Source organism: Ovis aries, chromosome 6, assembly GCF_016772045.2.
Source record: "Ovis aries strain OAR_USU_Benz2616 breed Rambouillet chromosome 6, ARS-UI_Ramb_v3.0, whole genome shotgun sequence".
Classification (NCBI taxonomy): domain Eukaryota; kingdom Metazoa; phylum Chordata; class Mammalia; order Artiodactyla; family Bovidae; genus Ovis; species Ovis aries.
The window spans coordinates 70,295,682-70,316,347 of record NC_056059.1 but is presented as its reverse complement, the minus strand read 5'-3'; the positions used below and the strand labels follow the sequence as shown (position 1 = coordinate 70,316,347).

The 20,666-nt window shown below is 41.4% G+C and overlaps 1 protein-coding gene and 1 long non-coding RNA gene across 3 annotated transcripts in view; one reads left to right on the top strand and one right to left on the bottom strand.

Moving 5' to 3' along the window:
• Positions 1-1,041: 1,041 nt before the first annotated feature.
• On the bottom strand, positions 1,042-15,201 carry LOC121819872 (uncharacterized). Its single transcript, XR_006060249.2, has 4 exons — positions 15,047-15,201; positions 14,188-14,781; positions 2,720-2,811; positions 1,042-2,286 (listed from the first exon to the last, which is right to left on the bottom strand). It is a non-coding gene; the product is annotated as an uncharacterized LOC121819872 (long non-coding RNA).
• Positions 14,221-20,666, top strand: part of CHIC2 (cysteine rich hydrophobic domain 2) — a 71,421-nt gene continuing 64,975 nt past the window's right edge. For both annotated transcript variants that reach the window (XM_060417122.1, XM_004009829.5), the window contains exon 1: positions 14,221-14,674. In XM_060417122.1, the coding sequence (XP_060273105.1) occupies positions 14,556-14,674 (119 nt within the window). In that variant the 5' untranslated portion in view covers positions 14,221-14,555. The remainder of the gene's footprint in view (positions 14,675-20,666) is intronic.

The window sequence follows — 20,666 nt, the reverse complement described above, 5'->3', positions numbered from 1 at the left end:
GGGGAAAGAAAATATAGAAAAGTTGGAAGAAAATAAAGATAAAGATAAAAATCAATTTTCTGCAAAGGGAAGTTTTAACCCTAACCTAAAAGAGAAAGTATGCAGTAAAATTTCCAAGGTTGTATAATTTTAATGTCATGTAGGAAAAATATAAAGATAATAGTTAATAAATCATAAGATCTCTTGAGTAGACAGAAAAATGAAAAGAAGGCTCAATATAGACAAATATAATCCAAATTATATTAGTAAAGTTGTTTCCATGTTACTTTAATTACGATACAGAAACAAAAAGGGGATTAAGGATCATAGGACTGTTCCTTAATATTATAAACCTAATCTGACTCAATTAAATTAAATTGAACAGCTCTTCTCAACATAACCATCAAAATGTTGCTTTTGATAATTTTAGGAATCAAAACAGAAAGCAATATCTGACTCTGGCAGTGGCATTTATCAAAATGACATTTGATGCATATGTGATGGTAGATCCTGAGCTACCCAAAGTTTGCAAACTCATTTCAGTAACCTGAAAAAAGTCTCTATTAGTGGGCACTAGTTACATAGTTACATACTTACATGTAGAATACATCATGATAAACGCTGGGCTGGAAGAAACACAAGCTGGAATCAAGATTGCCAGGAGAAATACCAGTAACCTCAGATATGCAGATGACACCACCCTTATGGCAGAAAGTGAAGAGGAACTAAAAAACCTCTTGATGAAAGTGAAAGAGGAGAGTGAAAAAGTTGGCTTAAAGCTCAACATTCAGAAAACAAAGATCATGACATCTGGTCCCATCACTTCATGGGAAATAGATGGGAAACAGTGGAAACAGTGTTAGACTTTATTTTTCTGGGCTCCAAAATCACTGCAGATGGTGATTGCAGCCATGAAATTAAAAGATGCTTACTCCTTGGAAGGAAAATTATGACCAACCTAGATAGCATATTCAAAAGCAGAGACATTAATTTGTCAACAAAGATCCGTCTAGTCAAGGCTATGGTTTTCCAGTAGTCATGTATGGATGTGAGAGTTGGACTGTGAAGAAGGCTGAGCACCGAAGAATTGATGCTTTTGAACTGTGGTGTTGGAGAAGACTCTTGAGAGTCCCTTGGACTGCAAGGAGATCCAACCAGTCCATTCTAAAGGAGATCGGTTCTGGGTGTTCTTTGGAAGGAATGATGCTACAGCTGAAACTCCAGTACTTTGGCCATTTCATGCGAAGAGTTGACTCATTGGAAAAGACTGTGATGCTGGGAGGGATTGGGGGCAGGAGGAGAAGGGGACGACAGAGGATGAGATGGCTGGATGACATCACCAACTCAATGGACGTTAGTCTGAGTGAACTCCGGGAGTTGGTGATGGACAGGGAGGCCTGGCGTGCTGCAGTTCATGGGGTCACAAGGAGTCGGACACGACTGAGCGACTGAACTGAACTGAATTATACAATTAACATGTTGGAGATATTATATTCAGGGTTTGATTGGTATCACTCATAGTTGATCTGAGATTATCATTTAAAGCGCTTTTGATTTTGGACTCATTTGCCAAGTTGCATCATTCGTAAAACATCTCAAATCAGGCATGACAGGATAGAACTGCATGCTGGTGCTATGGAGTGTAGCTGGGTCTGAATGGACCTGATTTGGTCAACAGTCATGCTTTCATCATGAATGATCAGCTGCTCTATGATACTAACAAGAATGATCACCTGCTTGTGTGACGTGCCCTTAAACAGATCCTCATAGTTGGTGGTGGGTGGCAGGAGGGCTGCTCTGGGAATGAAGTTACAGTAATCTGACAGGGGGAGGGCGGAGCGGGACTCTGAGCCAACGTGAAATCACTTCTAAGGTGAGTGGGAGCTACAACAGCCCAGCAAGGACTTTGGGAGGAACCATCTCCTTAAACAAACTGCTCACACGCTAATCACTATGCTAATCCACAGCATACATTACCACCTCAGTGAGCCTCTTATAGATAATGTAAGCTGTTGGGTTAAATCTCAGAAAACAATTAAGTCAAGCTGACTGTTCTTTCCAGTTCAGCCATTGAATTTTAAGTTCTCAGGCAACTGTGTAGGTCTGAAGGGATGACTACTCAAAACCCCTTCACAGTCCCACAGTATGGCTTTGCTCAGAATGTCGAGGAGGGAGAAAGACAGGATGAGAAAAATGGTTGTGGTATCTTCTTATATTTCTGTAGGGCTTTGCAGATGCTCAGAACATGATCCAACATGGTGAATTATTTCTGCAGGAGCAGCTAGGAAGGAGTATTGTCTTCATTCTCTAGATAAAAGTATTGAAGGAAGATAATTTAGAGTAGGTTGATTACAATGCAGCATGCAGATACATGTCTATTACTCTTTATTCTAGTATTCTCTCCACACTGATTAAAATGGCATCATCATCATTAGTCATAACAACTAGCACTTATTGAGTACTTATCATTCTTTACCGGTATTATCTCATTTAACCCTCCCAACAGCTCTGTGCAATAAGCATTATAATTAGCTCTGCTACATAGATAAGGGTAACAAGTATTGAGTCAACCTCAGTTTCCTGTTTCTAAAGTATCATCCTGGGATTGCTAAGTGTTTGGGGAGGTAAAGAATTTTTTTTTTTTAATAACCACTCAGCAGTTCCTCATTATGTTGCATAAAAATAGCCTCGTTTTCTCTCTAAGTTTCTATTTTTTTCCTTCCTTGTGGTGGAAACTTACCCTCAGAATCAAAAAGAATCTTAGGTCTTCATTGTATCTCAGCCTTTTAGGAGCCAGCTGAACTTGAGTCTCTCATTTAACTTCAGCTTCCTCTGAAATGCATAGAACGGAAATAACATCCCTCTGTTTTTACTTCACTGGAGTGTTGTGATGGTCAGATGAGACATTCTAAGTGAAAATGTTTATGACATGATAAGCACTATGTAAACATTGGCATAAATATTTATTCTACTTATAAATTGTCTTTTTTCTTTGCCTCATTTTCCCTTATTTTTCTGAAGAAGAACATTGCATTCTTCTATATGTTCATATCCAAATGTCTTCTGAACAGTGCAATTAACTGTAACACAGAAGATAATAGAAAGATTCCTGGAAAAGTTCACTTAGAACTATCGTGTTCTTCCAGATCTAAGTTTTCCCGATGGTAATGGGTACCTTTAATTTTCAGAGCCTCCAGATTATCTCACAGCGAGTTACATCTTCAAAGGACACTTTGGTGGTCTTTAAGTACATCAAGTGCAGAATTACTAGATGATTTCCCCAAACCTAAAATTATTCATGCATCTTCTTAGGTGCTTAGCATCACTAAGAGCAACATAATATGTTGGGTATTGAAGCCCTGAAGTTCATTTACTTAAGAGAATTTGTTCTTTACAACTTTAGTCCGACATAAAAGTAACTCAGGTTTTACCAAGAGGCTGAATCATAGTAGGCAATGAAAATAGAAAAGAAAGAAATTTCAAAAGTATGAATATAAAAAGCAGGTATTCAAAAAGAAAATAATGAGGAAAATATAATAAGAAAACAGCAGATGCGATTAAAAGCACAGCATTGCAAGACTATCCTGTATGTGTTGGGGGTTCAGTGAGCAGTGGCGAGAGAGAGGCCAGAAGCAAGTTCTCTCCTAAGTTCCCATGTGAAGTTGAGTGTTCTCTAAACTCAATCATGTGAGAAGTCCAGTATGATTAGAACCATTAAGTCCCAACTCTTCCCTGTATCATGTTCAAAGAAGCGGAGAAACATCTCGACATTAGTGAGTAGGAAGGCCATTGCTTCCCAGTGAGCGTTCCCAAAAGGTAGAAAATAGATTTCACCACACCCAATTCAAGAGCAAAGATTGGTTATGTACCTCAACCTTGAAGGTGAAACCCAATATTGCAAAAGTTATGTATTGAGTGTCTATCTAGGGGGGTTTCCCAGGTGGCACTCGTGGTAAAGAACCTGCCTGCCAATGCAGGAGATGAAGGAGACGTGGGTTCAATCCTTGGTCAGGAAGATCCCCTGGAGTGGGGCATGGCAGCCCACTCCAGTATTCTTGCCTGGAGAATCCCAAGGACAGAGGAACCTGGCGGGCTACTGTCCATAGGGTAGCAAAGAGTCAGACACAACTGAAACAACTTAGCACACACGTAAGTATGGCACTATGGCAATGTACAGAAGCGAAAAACAAAACAACCTAACTACAAAAGATACCAAGCAAATGTTTACACATGGACACACATACACAAATTTCCCCAAAACTACAAATTAATAGTTTCGTCAGTCCACTGAATCTGTTTTTCTTTGTCTTTTTACTGTTGCTATGAAGGTCAAGAAGGAAACGTTAGTCCCCTTATCTTCTGACTTGGCTGTAACAATCATGTATCTCAGCATAACAGATTACCCCAAAACTCAGTGGCTTAAGACAATAGTTAAGGTTAAGGTGAAGTTGCTCAGTCGTGTCCGACTCTTTGCAACCCCATGGACTTCTCCGTCCATGGGATTCTCCAGGCAGGGGTACTGGAGTGGATTGCCATTTCCTTCTCCAGGGGATCTTCCCGACCCAGGGATCGAAGCCGGGTCTCCCGCATTGGAGGCAGACGCTTAAGACAATAGTAGACGTTTGTTATTTTGACAGTTTCCATGGACTAGGGATTGGTGGTCTGGCATAGGATCTCTCATAATGTTGCAGTCAGCATGTTAGCTGGGGCTGCAGTCATCTGAGGGCTTGAGAAGGGTTGTTTTCAGGATGGCTCACTCACAGGAGTGGCAGGAGGCCTCAGTTCCTCTCTTCGTGAGCCTCCCTATAGGGTTGTTTGAGTGTCCTCCTAACAAGGCAACTGGCTTCCCCCAGAATGAGTGATTTAAGACAATGAATTGTATATTGCCATGTCTTCTATAACCTAGTGAGGGAGGGGTCTACAGAAAGGTGTGAATACCAGAGGATGAGGCTCATTTGGGATTATCTTGGACATTGACTACCACACTGGTCAAATCACACTATGTCTGGTCTGAACCCCAAATAACAAAATAGCTGTTTACTGAACATAGCTGATAAGAGTCAGATATAGCCTTTGAAAAAAGTCAGAAAACTTGAAACTACCTTCTTGGAGGAAAAATTAAGTAAATGGGCATGTTTAGCTTACAGAAAAAAGATATTTTTCACTTACTTGAAGGACTATTACATAGAAGAAAAACTAACTTGATTTCTATCTCTCCAGAGATTGCAAAGAGAATTAATAGAGGAAGATACAGTGAATGACTCTTGAATTCCAGGCAATAACAAAGGGCTTGGAATAAAAAAATAAAGCCAAGACATAGTCCCAGACCATAAAGAATCCAGTCTTTAAGAACTGTGGAAAATATAATAAAGCATTTTTGCATATGTGTAGTACATTACAGATATTTAATGTAACTATCAGAGATGTTCCGTAGAGCAGGACACACCACATGATTTAGGCTGAAGCATGGTTTTGAAGGTTAGTGTGCACAAGATGACTTCTGGACTTCATTCTGGTTTTATGAGCCTATGATTTTAGGAATAGACTCTAGACTGTTGTGGATTTAAAAGATGGCAATAAGGAAAACCCAGTACAACTTACATGTCATATTTATAGCATTGGTTTAAATCAGGTGAGCAGCTATAGATAATTATTCTAGTGTAATCTAGGAGATTGGCTTAAAGTTGGCTTAAAGCTCAACATTCAAAACAAAGATCACTGCATCCAGTCCCATTACTTCATGGCAAATAGATGGAGAAACAGTGGAAACAGTGTCAGACTTTATTTTTGGGGGCTCCAAAATCACTGCAGATGGTGACTGCAGCCATGAAATTAAAAAGACGCTTACTCCTTGGAAGAAAAGCTATGACCAACCTAGACAGCATATTAAAAAGCAGAGACATTACTTTGCCAAAAAAGGTCCATCTAGTTAAGGCTATGGTTTTTCCAGTAGTCATGTATTGATGTGAGAGTTGGACTATAAGGAAAGCTGAGCACCAAAGAATTGATGCTTTTGAACTGTGGTGTTGGAGAAGACTCTTGAGAGTCCCTTGGACTGCAAGGAGATCCAACCAGTCCATCCTAAAGGAGATTAGTCCTGAATATTCATTGGAAGAACTGATGTTGAAGCTGAAACTCCAATACTTTGGCCACCTGCTTCGAAGAGCTGACTCATTTGAAAAGACCCTGATGCTGGGAAAGAGTGAGGGCAGGAGGAAAAGGGGACAACAGAGGATGAGATGGTTGGATGGCATCACTGACTCAATGAACATGAGTTTGAGTAATCTCCAGGAATTGGCTATGGACAGGGAGGCCTGGCGTGCTGCAGTCCATGGAATCACAAAGAGTCAGACATGACTGAGCGACTGAACCGAATCTAGGAGAATCCATATGGATTTTATAGATTTGTTATAAAAATTTTTGGAGACCAGACATTGAACTAAATATGTATATACAGTGTGAAATGATCAAAGAAAAAATGAGAATGAGTTCCTCATGTAGTCCCTAATATTTATAAAGCACTCACTGGGTACTATACACTGTTGTAGGTATTGGGAAAATGAAAGTGATCTGAATATTTCTCTGCTGGTGTTTAAGATGGGAGAGCTTACTGGTAAGATCATGGGGTGAGAAAACATGCTGTTTAGGCTCAAATCCTGGTTCTACCATTTCCTAGCTGTGTGACTTTGGGCCAAGATACTTTAATTTCCTTTTGCTTTAGTCTGCATATATATGTGTAAAATAGGAATGAAAATGGTACCTGTGTTAATGGGATGTTTGTGAGGCTAAATGGGTTGATATATGCAAAGTGCTTAGAACAGTGTCTGGGATACTATGTATGCTATATAAGCATCTGTTTCTTTTCCCAAATAGAGTAGATTCTACCCTTAGGAAGCTCCTAGTCTAGTTTATATCACCTTCTTTTCCCCTTCCTCAGTCACCACAGTTATTCAGATGACTGTAGAAGCAAAAAAAGATAACTGTTCCTCCCCAAAGGCCTTTCGCATGCTTGTATTACACATGATCTTTCCCTAGGTGCTGGAGTGCAGCGCTATTTTTCATTAGTTATACTCTGAGCACCACAAACTTGAGGAATTGGGACACAATGTGCCAATTTTATGTTTAAAAAAATGGGGTTGAAAGAATTAATTTCTTTTTTGGAATTATGTCTTTGAGTGAAGACATTTTGTTTGGTTTCCTGGAGAACCAAGACATTTGAATTTCTCCAGATAATCTAAAACTCTCCTGATGCAATGAAAAATTCTTTTTTAAAAAAGTTTTTGTTTTAAAATATTTATGTATTTGACTGTGCAGGATCTTAGTTGCGGGATCTTTAATCTTTGTCTTGACCTGTGGGATCTTTAGTTGTAGCATGTTTAGCTTAGACATGCAAGATCTAGTTTTCCCTGAGCAGAGATTGAAGCCTGGGCCCCAGCTTTGAGAGATCCGAGTCTTAGCCACTGGACCACCAGGGAAGTCCCTAAAATTCTTCTTACCTGAGAACTCATGGCTGACACCAAATATTTTTTGTCTTAAGGCCATGTTCCCTAATACAACATCTATCCTATCCAAATATCTAAACAAATTAGGCTCAAGAACATACAAAATCAAACGTTATGATTGATATTATTTTTCCTATCGCTCTTGTTATATAGTAATAGAGACAGAGTAATAAGAAGAAAAATAGCTAACATCTTCTGTGTAATTATCAGGATCTGGGCACTATCTTCTCGGAGAAGGCAATGGCAACTCACTCCAGTACTCTTGCCTGGCAAATCCCATGGACAGAGGAGCCTGGTAGGCTGCAGTCCATGGTGTCGCTAGGAGTTGGACACGACTGAGAGACTTCGCTTTCGCTTTTCACTTTCCTGCATTGGAGAAGGAAATGGCAACCCACTCCAGTGTTTTTGCTTGGAGAATCCCAGGGACAGGGAAGCCTAGTGAGCTGCCGTCTCTGGGGTTGCACCGAGTCGGACACGACTGAAGTGACTTAGCAGCAGCAGCAGACACTATATTCTAGATCCCACTCCATTTGCCTTTTTCGGAGTTCATATGCTAGGTATGATTCCTCCTTTAGCTAATTTCTTAGGTTGGCCATTCCTATAATACAGGTGTGGTGTAAATTTAGATATAGCAGTAAAGCGCAGTGCAGCCTGAGGCTTTGATTTTTCACCAAAGATCTTTATTTCCCCAACCCAGAATTCCAGTAGAAAAATCTGCATTGCTTCCTTGTCCCATGGACAGAGTTTTTCTGGTCTCTCTCTCCTGCAACCTTTCCTGGTTGGATGTCGTCATCCTGCTTTGATCTTCACAGGGTCAAGTCTATCCATAGCATGTTAAAACTCCTACCTTTAGCAGCTGGGACATATTTCTGGCCCAGTAATTCCCCCATCCCTTCCCCTCCTAGCCCCATAGTGTATTCTATGCGTCTATTACTCAAGCTTTAAGCTTCATCTTTGCTTCTGGCACTAAAAAGTTTCTCCGATCCTTTGATTTCAGTATTTGCTGTACTACTAACTTTTAAAAATTAGGCTTTATTTTTTAAGAGCTCTTTTAGACTATAAGGGAAATTGAGAATATAATAGAAAATGTTCCCTATACTCCTGCATGCAGTTTTTCTTTAGTATTAACATCTTACAGTATGTTTGCTAAAAATTATGAAGCAACATTGACACATTATAATTAACTAAAGTTTATAGTTTATTCAGATCTTCCTAGTTTTTACCTAATTTCCTTTTCCTGTCCCAGAACCCCATCCAGGATGCCATATTACATTTATTTGTCATGTCTCCATAGACTCCCCTTGGCTGTGACAGTTTCTCAAACTTTCCTTGTTTTTGATGACCTTGGCACTCTCAGGAGTACTGTTCGGGTGTTTCGTAGGATGCCTCGCTATTGGAATTTGTCTAGTGTTCTTCTTTGATTAGAATGGGGTTATGGATTTGGGGGAGAAAGATCGGAAAGGTTCAGTGCTATTTTCATCATATCATAAAAAGGCACATACTATCAAAGTGATTTATGGTCAACATGATGTTGACCTTGAGTAGCTGGTTTAAACAGTGTTTGTCAGTGTCATTGCAGATGGTGAGTGCAGCCATGAAATTAAAAGACACTTGCTCCTTGGAAGAAAAGTTATGAGCAACCTAGATAGCATATTCAAAAGCAGAGACATTACTTTGCAGACTAAGGTCCGTCTAGTCAAGGCTATGGTTTTTCCAGTAGTCATGTATGGATGTGAGAGTTGGACTGTGAAGAAGGCTGAGTGCCGAAGAATTGATGCTTTTGCACTGTGGTGTTGGAGAAGGCTCTTGAGAGTCCCTTGGACTGCAAGGAGATCCAACCAGTCCATTCTAAAGGAGATCAGTCCTGGGTGTTCTTTGGAAGGAATGATGCTAAAACTGAAACTCCAGTACTTTGGCCACCTCATGAGAAGAGTTGACTCATTGGAGAAGACTTTGATGCTGGGAGGGATTGGGGGCAGGAGGAGAAGGGGACGACTGAGGATGAGATGGCTGGATGGCCTCACTGACTCGATGGACGTGAGTCTGAGTGAACTCCGGGAGTTGGTGATGGACAGGGAGGCCTGGCGTGCTGCGATTCATGGGGTCACAGAGTCGGACACAACTGAGCGACTGAACTGAACTGAACTGAACTGTCAGTGTCACCGCCGTAGAGTTAGTCTTCCCCCCTTTTCCTTTGGAAGGAAGTTACTGTGTACGGTCCACACTTAAGGAGTGGAGAGTTATGCTTCCCTTTATTACTGTTTTGTTTTTTTAAAACAGTTATATGTAACCAAGGGGTTTTGTGTTGGCTCTGTCTGTCAAAATGCTACTTACAGAAATCGAGTTCTTTCTCAGGATTTTCTGTTCTCTTTGATACAGTTGACACTGGTTGCTAGCTTACGTTATTTCTGCAATGTCTCACACAAAAGTTGCTACTTTCTTCTTTGACTTTTCTCTTTCTTTACTTGAAACACCACAGTCTCTCCGAATTGCCTTTTACCACTTTGGTTAGGCTCTCTCAATTTCCTTTGTCAGTTCTGCCTCCTCTCCCCATTTCTGCTCACTGAAATTCCTTCTTCCTACATCCTCTTATCTTCACTCTCTCCCAGCCGCCTCACCTCTTGGCTTCCGAGCCATCAAGGTTACTACTATGGCTAACTTTACCATCTATGAGTTGATGGATCCCATGTATTTATTTTCTACCAAGATTTATCTTTTGAGCCTCTCCCTCAACTCATTCTTTCCCCTTTCCTCTCTCTGTTTTATCTGTCTCTTCATTTATCTACATATACATCTATCCATCTATCTAATATCTCTGTCTATCCATCTATGTTCTACTGGACATCTCCACTGGGTGTCTCTTATTTCACAAACTAAATCCATTATCCTCTCCTACAAACCTGGGAAATTTTAAGTGTAGCTGAACTCAGGGGACTCAGGACATTGTCATTAGGAAAAGTCATGTTTGCGTCATCTCTCGGTTCTGCTTTCCTGAGCGCTGGCATCATTCTTAGACTATTTCTACCATAAGAACAACATGGTTCCTAGTAGATCATAGAAAAAGAGGTCCTCCTCTTCCCAACAGTTCTATGAAAAGTCCGGATATTGTGAGGATTTCCCTGTTGGTGCAATGGATAAGAATCTGCCTGCCAATGCAGGGGACACAGGTTCAATCCCTGGTCTGGGAAGACTCCACATGTTGTAGAGCAACTAAGCCCACACTCCAGAGTCTAAGAGGTGCAAGTACTGAGTCGGCATGTTGCAACTACTGAAGCCCATGCATCTAGGGCCTGTGCTCCACAACAAGAAAAGACACTTCAGTGAGAAGCCCATGCACCACAATGAAGAGTAGCCCCCGCTCTCCGTAACTAGAGAAAACCCTCGTGCAGCAATGAAGACCGGCACAACCAAAACTAAATAAATTTTTATAAAAAGAAAGAAATGTGAAACTACCCAAGACCACTCAATTAGGTAATGCGAAAATTTGGAAGTTTTCAAATCTAGGAATATTTGCCTTAAAAGCAACTGCAGATTTGTTGCCTCATGAGGCCTCCGAGGCATTATCCTGTTTGGCTTTGAACCATTTGGTGTGAAGGTAAGTGTGAAAGTGTGTGAAGCAGGGATGGAAAGAGGAACTCAAATGGAAAGGAGTCCATACTTCAGAGAGAGGAGAGCACATAAACAGTGAGGGAAAATACACTGAGAAGGGAGATTTGTCCCCAGGAAGAGACTGGGGAAGGCACGTGATAGGAAGTTGGACCCTGGAGGGCTGGAGGTGGAATTTGGGATTATGATGTCAACATCATCAGGGAAATGTTTGACTCATCTTCCCTCATCCTCTTGGCATTGTTCCCAGGCCCTATATCCTTTTGCTGTCTCTGACAGGTTTTTCAGAATAGGACAAAGAAGCGCAAAATAGGAAGAGCAAAAATAAGGTAGGCCCACCTTACACTGAGGTAGTGGGAGTTACAAAGGTCTCTCTGCTGCATAGATCTTAGAATAAAGAACATTTCTCCCACACAGAACCACTGTTAAGATAAGGAAGAGGTTCTCACAGTCCTAGGAAGCCTAATGAACTCATGATGTTCTGGAAATAGCACCAGTAACATGTATTTCAATTCAGATAACATTTATTGAGCCCCTCTTTGAAGCTGGAGCTCTGCAAAAGTGCTGTATATGACTTCCCCTACCCTTGGGAATGGAGAAGGCAATGGCAACCCACTCTAGTACTCTTGCCTGGAAAATCCCATGGACAGAGGTGCCTGGTAGGCTGCTGTCCACGGGGTCGCTAAGAGTTGGACACAACTGAGCGGCTTCACTTTCACTTTTCACTTTCATGCATTGGAGAAGGAAATGGCAACCCACTCCAGTGTTCTTGCCTGGAGAATTTTGCCTGGTGGGCTGCCATCTCTGGGATCGCACAGTCAGACACAACTGAAGTGACTTAGCAACAGCAGCAGCAGCCCTTGGGAAGTTGTCAGCTATGTAATGATTTAGATATTTTGGAGCATCAGCCCCTTATCTTGCCCACTATTTTTACAGAAAGGTGAATTCTCAGTCACAGTACACAGGGTGTGGGCCATGTGTGGAACATACTGACCCTTCTTCCTCAGGTTCCCTTTGCTCACTCTCCCATTTGCCATCATTCCTTTAACTGAGTGGAGCCACTTGGCCTTCTGGTTCCTGCCAAGAAGGAAATTCAGGAGCTTGGCCTACCCAGTGCACTGAATTGTAGCCCTGAGTTTGACTCTTAAATAGTTATTTGCCTATAAGGCAGTCATGTAGCATCTCTGAAGCTAAGGAGTAAGTTACAACCTTGGTTACCTCACACAGTTTTGGGGGAATGTTAAATGATATAGATGCTTCATAAACAGTAACGCATTACATAATGCAAAAAAACTGAGCTGATCCTCAGGCAGTTAACTAGTTGGATGGGACCATAGAGATACCCTCTTGCCACCCAATATTTACTATGTGCGAGGTTTTCTTCTAAGCATTTCACATGTAGTGACTTGTTTAATCTGCAGAGCAGCCCAGTGGGGTAGTACTATTATTATCCTCATTTTACACACGAGGAGCAAAGAAGTTAAATGACTGGTCCAGAGTCACATTGTAAGTGATAGAGCTGAATTCAAAGTCATGCAGTCAGTGAAGTCGCTCAGTCATGTCCGACTCTTTGTGACTCTATACACTGAAGCCTACCAGGCTCCTCCATCCATGGGATTTTCCAGGCAAGAGTACTGGAGTGGGATGCCATTTACTTCTCCAGGGGATCTTCCCGACCCAGGGATCGAACCTGGGTCCCCTGCATTATAGGCAGATGCTTTTAACGTCTGAACCATCAGGGAAGTCAATCACCAAACCAAGCTCTCTCCTGTGTGCTCTATTACCACCCTCTCTATACTCCTCTGGGAGCACTCAGCAGGGTTATGATTGCTTGCCTTAGTGATGAATAAGCTACTAGAAGGCAGAAACTATACCTCATCATACACACACACACACCCCCCACGGTGCCTGCCACATGGTTGGTGCTCAGTACCTATCTCTTGAACGAATAAATGTCCTCAGGAGAGACACATAGCAAGTTTGAATCGATCTACTATGTTTTTCTTTAATCTTTTCTTGGCTAACTATGTTCGGTTTTTCCAGCCATTACTAGTAGGACGTTCTTTGGCATTTCTCACTTGCCCTGATTGCCCGCCTTTGCACTCTCAACTCAACAACGAATCATCTAAACTGGTAGGAAGTGAACACTGTACTTGGGAGAATATTCTGACCAGCACCAGGTCCTGCTATCAGTATATATGCCTTATCCTGGACTCTTTCAGGAGCCCACTCCTGCCCCTGAACTATTTGTTTGCCTGGGCAGGTTCTTGACTATGAATACAACCAAATACCCAGAGTGAACCTTGGGCCTTTAGTAATGATCTAGGCAGGTGAGAGGAATCCACTGAATTCTGCCTCCGCTCTCCTCCCTTCAACGTTCCTTTCCTGGGAAGAGCTGGAAGGAAGGGAAAGGGATTCCCTAAATTCTTAAAGGAGAAATGAGTTTATGGCTTGTGAAGAAGTTAGGGAGGCAACTGCATCTTCTAATCTGGAATCAAGAGTTTGTTAATTTTGTGTCATGGCCTGACTACAATGAGTTTTCTCATAAGAAAAAAAAAATATCAGCACCACTGGCCTCATCTGTATTTAAGGGGACGATGGGACAAGATGTTTGAACTTGGACATATTTTGAAAAATCCTGTATTACAGTGGGCAAACATATTTGAGCTGTGTCTGTTGGGTTCCTCAAACTGGAAAACTACAGACTCTGGTTCTCATCACAGACTAAAAAAACTGACGAAAAGTGAGATTCGATTATCGGATAAACCGGCAACCACATGCACAATAAATTCTCTATTCCAAACTAGGGCTTTTATTGTTAGTTGTTTTGGTTAGAGATTACTCTGGGGAACCAAGTGTCCCACTGGACACTCAGAGCTCTGTTCTTTGGGTCGGGGTCAAAACCACCAGTTTCCAGAGACATTCTCCTTAAGGGTCAGCGACTCTTCTCCTGGAGGGCGGGGCCGCGCCAGCGGGAGCGCGCTCCAGGAGTAGACGACGGGTGGAGGACGAGGAAGGCGACCTGGGGAAGCGCGCGAGGCCTCGCGTGCGCGCTCCCGCCCGCCTGCCCGCGCGCTCTCGCGCCCACGCGCCCACTCACCCGCCCGCCGGCACTCCCGGGAAGTCTCGCGATGTCGTAGCCGGGTGCTCCCGCTGCGGGAGGCTCTGGCTGTTGCTGTGGTTGCCTGAGTTGCTGCTGCGGCGGTCGCGGCAGTGCTGGTGGAGGTGTCGGCCCTTGGGCGGATGTTGACATTGTGTTGTTGTTATTGCTGACGGTAATGGCGGCGGCGGTGCCGACGGCCAGGACCCCATCTCCTCTGTAGCCGAAGCCGAGAGAGCACAGAACGAACTCCGCGGCCTCGGAGCCCGCGGCAGCGACTCCCCTCAGCCTTCGCCGCCTCGCCAGCCGGTATCTCGGCCTCAGCCTCTGGACAGGCCCCTTCGGTCCGGGGGTCTCAGAGTCTCAGGATGGCGGATTTCGACGAGATCTATGAGGAGGAGGAGGACGAGGAGCGGGCCCTGGAAGAGCAGCTGCTCAAGTACTCGCCGGACCCGGTGGTGGTCCGCGGCTCCGGTCACGTCACCGTGTAAGGCCCGGTGGAGGGCTAGGGCGAGGACGGGAGGTGCAGGGCTGGGGTGGGCCCCTTGCTCCGCGGGGGCCTTCTCTCCCCGGTGTCCGTCGGGTGTCTGAGGCCTTCGGGAAGAGTAGGCGACCAGGAAGTGAGAACTTGCTTTATTTTCATTTGTTTCTGTCTCCGGAGTGGGGACAAACGCTGCCCTACGCCCCCCGCCCCCGCTCCTCCCCACTCCTGTTAGCAGGCCCCGCGGGCCTGGGCGCTCTGACGGATCCCAGGAGGAAGGTTATTCTTTGGGGTCTGCCCTTCTGGCCACCCCTTCAGCTTCGAGGTGGAAATACATGTATTTCTCAGGTGCCTCCCCCAGTTTTCTCGTCTATTTACCCTGTGGTTCTCTTTCCTCGTTTGTGCCTTTGAGCCTAGTGACATATGGCTCAGAGGCCGGATCTGGGCCGGGTGAAACCCTAGCGACGATCGGTAATGAGTGGTTCCCTGTCGTCGTGTCTGTTTCACTCATACCCACAAGTCTTCCCAGTTTCCTGCAGAGTCAGTTTGTGCGGAACTAATGCAAGTTCCTGTAATTGTATATGATAAAAAAAATGTATGGATGAACATATGTATTTAAGATGCAGAATGATGTATGTTTACACATAATTAAAGAAAAAGCTATGTGATGGGCACAAACTGCTCAGGTTACTCAGGGTTCTCTGTAATTTTAAGTCCTTCCTTGGGGCACGAACTCTGGGATGGCTTCTTCATTTGATAAGGGTTCCTGTAAGTTCAGTTGGCAACATTTTAAAAGTCTGATATTATTCAAACAATAAGGAAGGAGCACTTTCTGAAAGGTCATGACTAATAAAGGAATGTGAAGACTAGAACCAAATAATGAGCTGTCCGGAAGCAGGAAGTTTTGTAATGTTTGTCTGAGAAGTTCAGAGTTTTGTACAAGTTGAGGAATTTATGACTTTTCATTTTAGATCTCTGTTCAAATCCTAGGTCAAACTTCATGCTTGTTAGACATCTCTCCACTTTACCTTTTTAGTAAAATACAAAGGGCCAGTAAGTTTGAAATTGCCTGGAACACACTTCATATTTTATTTTTGGCTTAGGGTGAGTGGGATGTGCAGTGAACAACTTTTAGTGAAATAGTAGGACTTCTCATATAAGACTGTCAGTAAAATCCTTGCACTTCTCAAAACATGGTATGACCAGCCATATTGTTGTTTGGGTGTGCTTATGTAATGCTTTGATTTCTTTAGCACCTGTTAGTTTATATTCTGGTGACTTAGTATAAAAACACTGCATTATCTGTCACAGTGCCATGAGAAGACAATAAAATATCACCGTACTAAGAGTTACTTAATATTTTAAGTGTCATCACTGGCATAATTAAGACATATAGCTAAATACTATGGGATATTAAATCTTTTTAACATATATCACAGAAATGTTTACATGTCAGAGCCTGCCATTTTTTGTTTGACTATTTGAACCTAATACATTCTTTTAAACTTAAGGAGTGCTTAAAGATTGGTTTTCAAACTTTATCATGGTATCTGCCCACCCTTCCCCTTAAATTCCTCATATCAAAGAAAAGCTGGCAAAATTTTATTTTAAAAGGTGCAGCTATAGTTATAATGTTTCTTCTGTTTGAGTAAAAGAAAAGCTAAGTACATTGTTGGGCATGATGGAAAAGTCAGAGAGCTCAGAACCGAATAGGTGATTAGTAAATTTGATTTTAGTTGGCTACTTACAGAGGTTAACAGAGTGGGAGAGAATTATTAGTGGTTCCCAATCTTAATTGCCCATTAGAATCACTTGGGGAGTTTTTGTCCTTGCCTCAGTGGAAGCCAAGTATCTGAGTGAGGACCTAGTTTGTTTAAAAAGTTCCACAAGTGACTCACGTAGGTACCCAGGATTAAAAACCGCTATTCCAGAGTATTAAGAGAAACTAAATGCCCCCAATAAACAGTATGGCTTTCTACATAGAAGTTAATTTTTCTGTGCTCTCTCTCAACAACTTCACTTTCTTTCCTGTTACTCTGGTTCTAGGCTCTGGGTTCACATCTACCCTTTGCCACTTCTTGGGTAAATTATTTATCTGTGACTCTTCGTTTAAGATGGGGCTAGTTGTAGTCCCTAATTGTTAAAATTAAGGATTAATTGAGACAGTACATGCAAAGAGTTCATTACATTGTGTGGTACTGTGCTCAATAAATATAACCGTTATTAATTACCATCCACATATATAGTGTTCCTCTTTGAGAAACATAGGTATAAAGCACAGTACTAAGAAATCCAAACTGCCATTCTCAAACTTAATAGTGATTCACTTTAGTCTTATTTTTCCATTTCTGGGCGATTTGTATGAGGGTAAATGGTGTGAAATATTTCAAGGAGAATTAATAAGAATCTTCTGCATTGAAGGCCTAATCCTGTTTTGTGGTGACATAGATAAGTACGGTTAATAGTAGTACAAAACTTTTTGTATCATTCACAGGCATACTATGCCAGTAGGAGCCAGTTAATACCTATAATGGTTTTTGAAATTGGTGTTTGTGGATTGCTATAACTGTTGAGCACGTTCAGTGTTTCTTGCCTGCAAGTATAAATGGGAAGAGCTATTAAAACAGTTAAAAGACTACTGGTTAAGCTTATCACTACAGCTGCCCTATCTGCTCCTCCTTTGTTTAAACTAAGGAGCTACTCAGAACTGTTTTCCCTTACCAGTTTGGAAGTCAATATAGTGTAATGTATAGACTCATCTGTAATCCACATCAATCCGAAACTATATAGATCCATTCATGTGTGTTTTTCACAGATTTCACTTTTGAGTAGACCTTTATGATTGATTATTTCCACTCTTTTCCCCTCTATAATACATCATATTATAATATTGCTGTTATTTTAGAAGTCCCTGTATTCTCATATGACAGTGCAGCATGTCATTATAGTGATGTGAGAAAGTAAGCCATCTTTCATTTTCTACTACACAGGCAGGGCTTGGTTAGTTTTGTGGCATAATCAGATTTTGGGCATACAAGTATTTAAAATGTATAATTTGCTTAAGTGAAGTTTGCTTTAATGTAGTTTCTAGTATTTTCATATTGACCACAAGTCAGGCTTAAACTGTGTACTTCCATAAGATCAGTATTCTTTCTTGATATTTTTCTAGATGAATGTAATAATTTCCTTTATTTTTAGATTTGCATGTAGAAATATGGAACAAGGTGGCAGCTCCAGTAGGAAGAAATCTTATACAAAATAGTATTTTGAGGAAAAGTGATGTTTGAAGGAAGAGAGGGAAATGATAAGTTCCTGTTATTGCATAATTTTTATGTACATACAATTTAAAAGACTTGCTCACACTTCAGTTAAAAGATTTTTCTGTGTGTGTTTGTACTTCTCAGTTTATTATGTAATGAAGATGAAGGAAAGGTTATTAATGTATTAGGTGTTAATTGGCAAAATTGGTTAATATTTTTTAAAATTATAACATTCTCTTCCCCTTAGAATAAATTTTTGTAACTATCATTTGTTGAAGAGTTAGATTTTTCACAGTGATGATAGCAGTGCTTAATATAAAAATTAGAATTTAAAACTAGGTTTTAGGCCAGTATTTCCTGTCTAATCTGTCATCATAACTGACATTATTAGTTTCTATCTCGTTTCATGCCCTCCCATATAAAACTCAAACTTGGAGCCTCCCTAGGAAATGTATAATTTTTGACTTCTAACATAAGCCTTGTCATAGAACTAGCTTATTTTTAGATTTGTTTCTAATGTTATTCTCTTCTATTCACTAAATTACTGTGTCTTCGGGTACTTTCCTCTGAGGTATAATCTTTCTACAATGTCCATAAAAATTCCTCATCTTTTACCAGTTTTTATCAATGGCTGTGAGACATCACTCTCTTTATCATTCATCTCACGTAAGCTGGGGAAAATTGAAAGATTGAGAAATGTGAGTTGAAAAAATATGGAAACACTTTGGAATACAGTAGGACCTTTGCATAGGAGACATCACAGAACACCTCAGTATATATTGACCTTTCAGATAGTAGAGTTAAAAAAAATTCTGTCTTGAAATGTCCTGGACCAAGATTGCTACTGCATGCTGTGGTAAGCAACAGGAGATTTGCTTAAATAACAGATTGATTTCAGTTAAATAATTTCGTAAACTTTTGTAACTCTCACCTCCTTATCTCCACTCAGCGTAATTATTCCATTTTTTTAAGATTAAATATTTTGTTTGGAGACTTTTAAGGTTCTTCTTGATATTTCTCCACAAAGCTGGATAGTTTTTTGAAGGCAGGAATTATGCTTATTGGTTTTTATTTCTCCACTGTTTAATATGGTGTCTGGAATAGTGAAGTGAAGTGACAGTCACCCAGTCGTGTCTGACTCTTTGCCACCCAGTACAGTCCATGGACTTCTCCAGGCCAGAATACTGGAGTGGGTAGCCTTTTCCTTCTCCAGGGGATCTTCCCAACCCAGGGATCAAACCCAGATCTCCCGCATTACAGACAAATTCTTTACCAGCTGAGCCATAGGGGAAGCCCAAGAATACTGGAGTGGGTAGCCTATCCCTTCTCCAGTGGATCTTCCTTACCCAGAAATTGACCTGGGGTCTCCTGCATTGCAGGTAGATTCTTTACCACCTGAGCTATCAGGGAAGCCCTGTCTGGAATATGATGAGTTCTGAAATGTTCTCTAAATAAATGAGGTAATTGCATACATCTTTGTATCTTGTCAAACTTGTCAAAAGAATAAGTGTTTTCTTCTTTTATTTGGTACCTCTGAATGAAGGCAAACTATTTAACAATAGAACTCTTATAATCATATTCATAAGATAAATGGATCATCATTTTTTACTTTATTTTTTTAATTTTTGGCCACACTTTCAGGATCTTAGTTCCCTGGCCAAAAATTGAACCCTGGCAGTGAAAGCACAGTCTTAACCACTGGACCTCCAGGAAATTCCCTGGTTTGTCTTTTTCTAAAGAGCAAGTTTGGTGATTGTGAAAAAATTATGTTTAAAGTAGATATTATTTTCTCAGAGATTTTTCTTGCTCCTTATAATGAGAGGAAATTACTTTGATTTAGAACATAGCATTGAGCATATTTCTGACACTATAAAGAAAAGAGTGATCAATATCTTAAACTGGACCAAGTGCTAAAACTTCTCAGTGAGTAAACTTTCTTGAAGAAATGAGAAATATGGTAGTAAGCTTATTTCAAAATTTTATTGTAATTTGAAATTCACATGATCAGTTCAGTCACTCATTCGTGTCCAGCTCTTTGCGACCCTGTGGACTGCAGCATACCAGGCTTCCCTGTCCATCACTAACTGCCAGAGCTTACTCAAACTCATTTCTATCGAGTCTGTGATGCCATCCAACCATCTCATCCTCTGTTGTCCCCTTCTCCTCCTGCCTTCAGTTTTTCGTGGCATCAGGGTCTTTTCCAATGAGTCAGTTGTTTGCATCAGGTGGCCAAAGTATTGGAGTTTCAGCTTCAGCATCAGTCCTTTCAATGAATATTCAGGACTGATTTCCTTTAGGATGGACTGGTTGGATCTCCTTGTAGTCCAGGGGACTCTCAAGAGTCTTCTCTAACACCACAGTTCAAAAGCATCAATTCTTCGATGCTCAGCTTTCTTTATAGTCCAACTCTCATATCCATACATGACTATTGGAAAACGAATAGCTTTGACTAGATAGACCTTTGTTGGCAAAGTAATGTCTCTGCTTTTAAGTATGCTGTCTAGGCTGGTCACAGCTTTTCTTCCAAGGAGCAAGCGTCTTTTAATTTCATCGCTGCAGTCACCATCTGCAGTGATTTTGAAGCCCTGAAAGATAAAGTCAGTCACTGTTTCCATTGTTTCCCCATCTATTTGCCATGAAGTGATGGGACCGGATGCCTTGGTCTTAATTTTCTGAATGTTGAGCTTTAAGCCAACTTTTTCACTCTCCTCTTTCACTTTCATCAAGAGGCTCTTTAG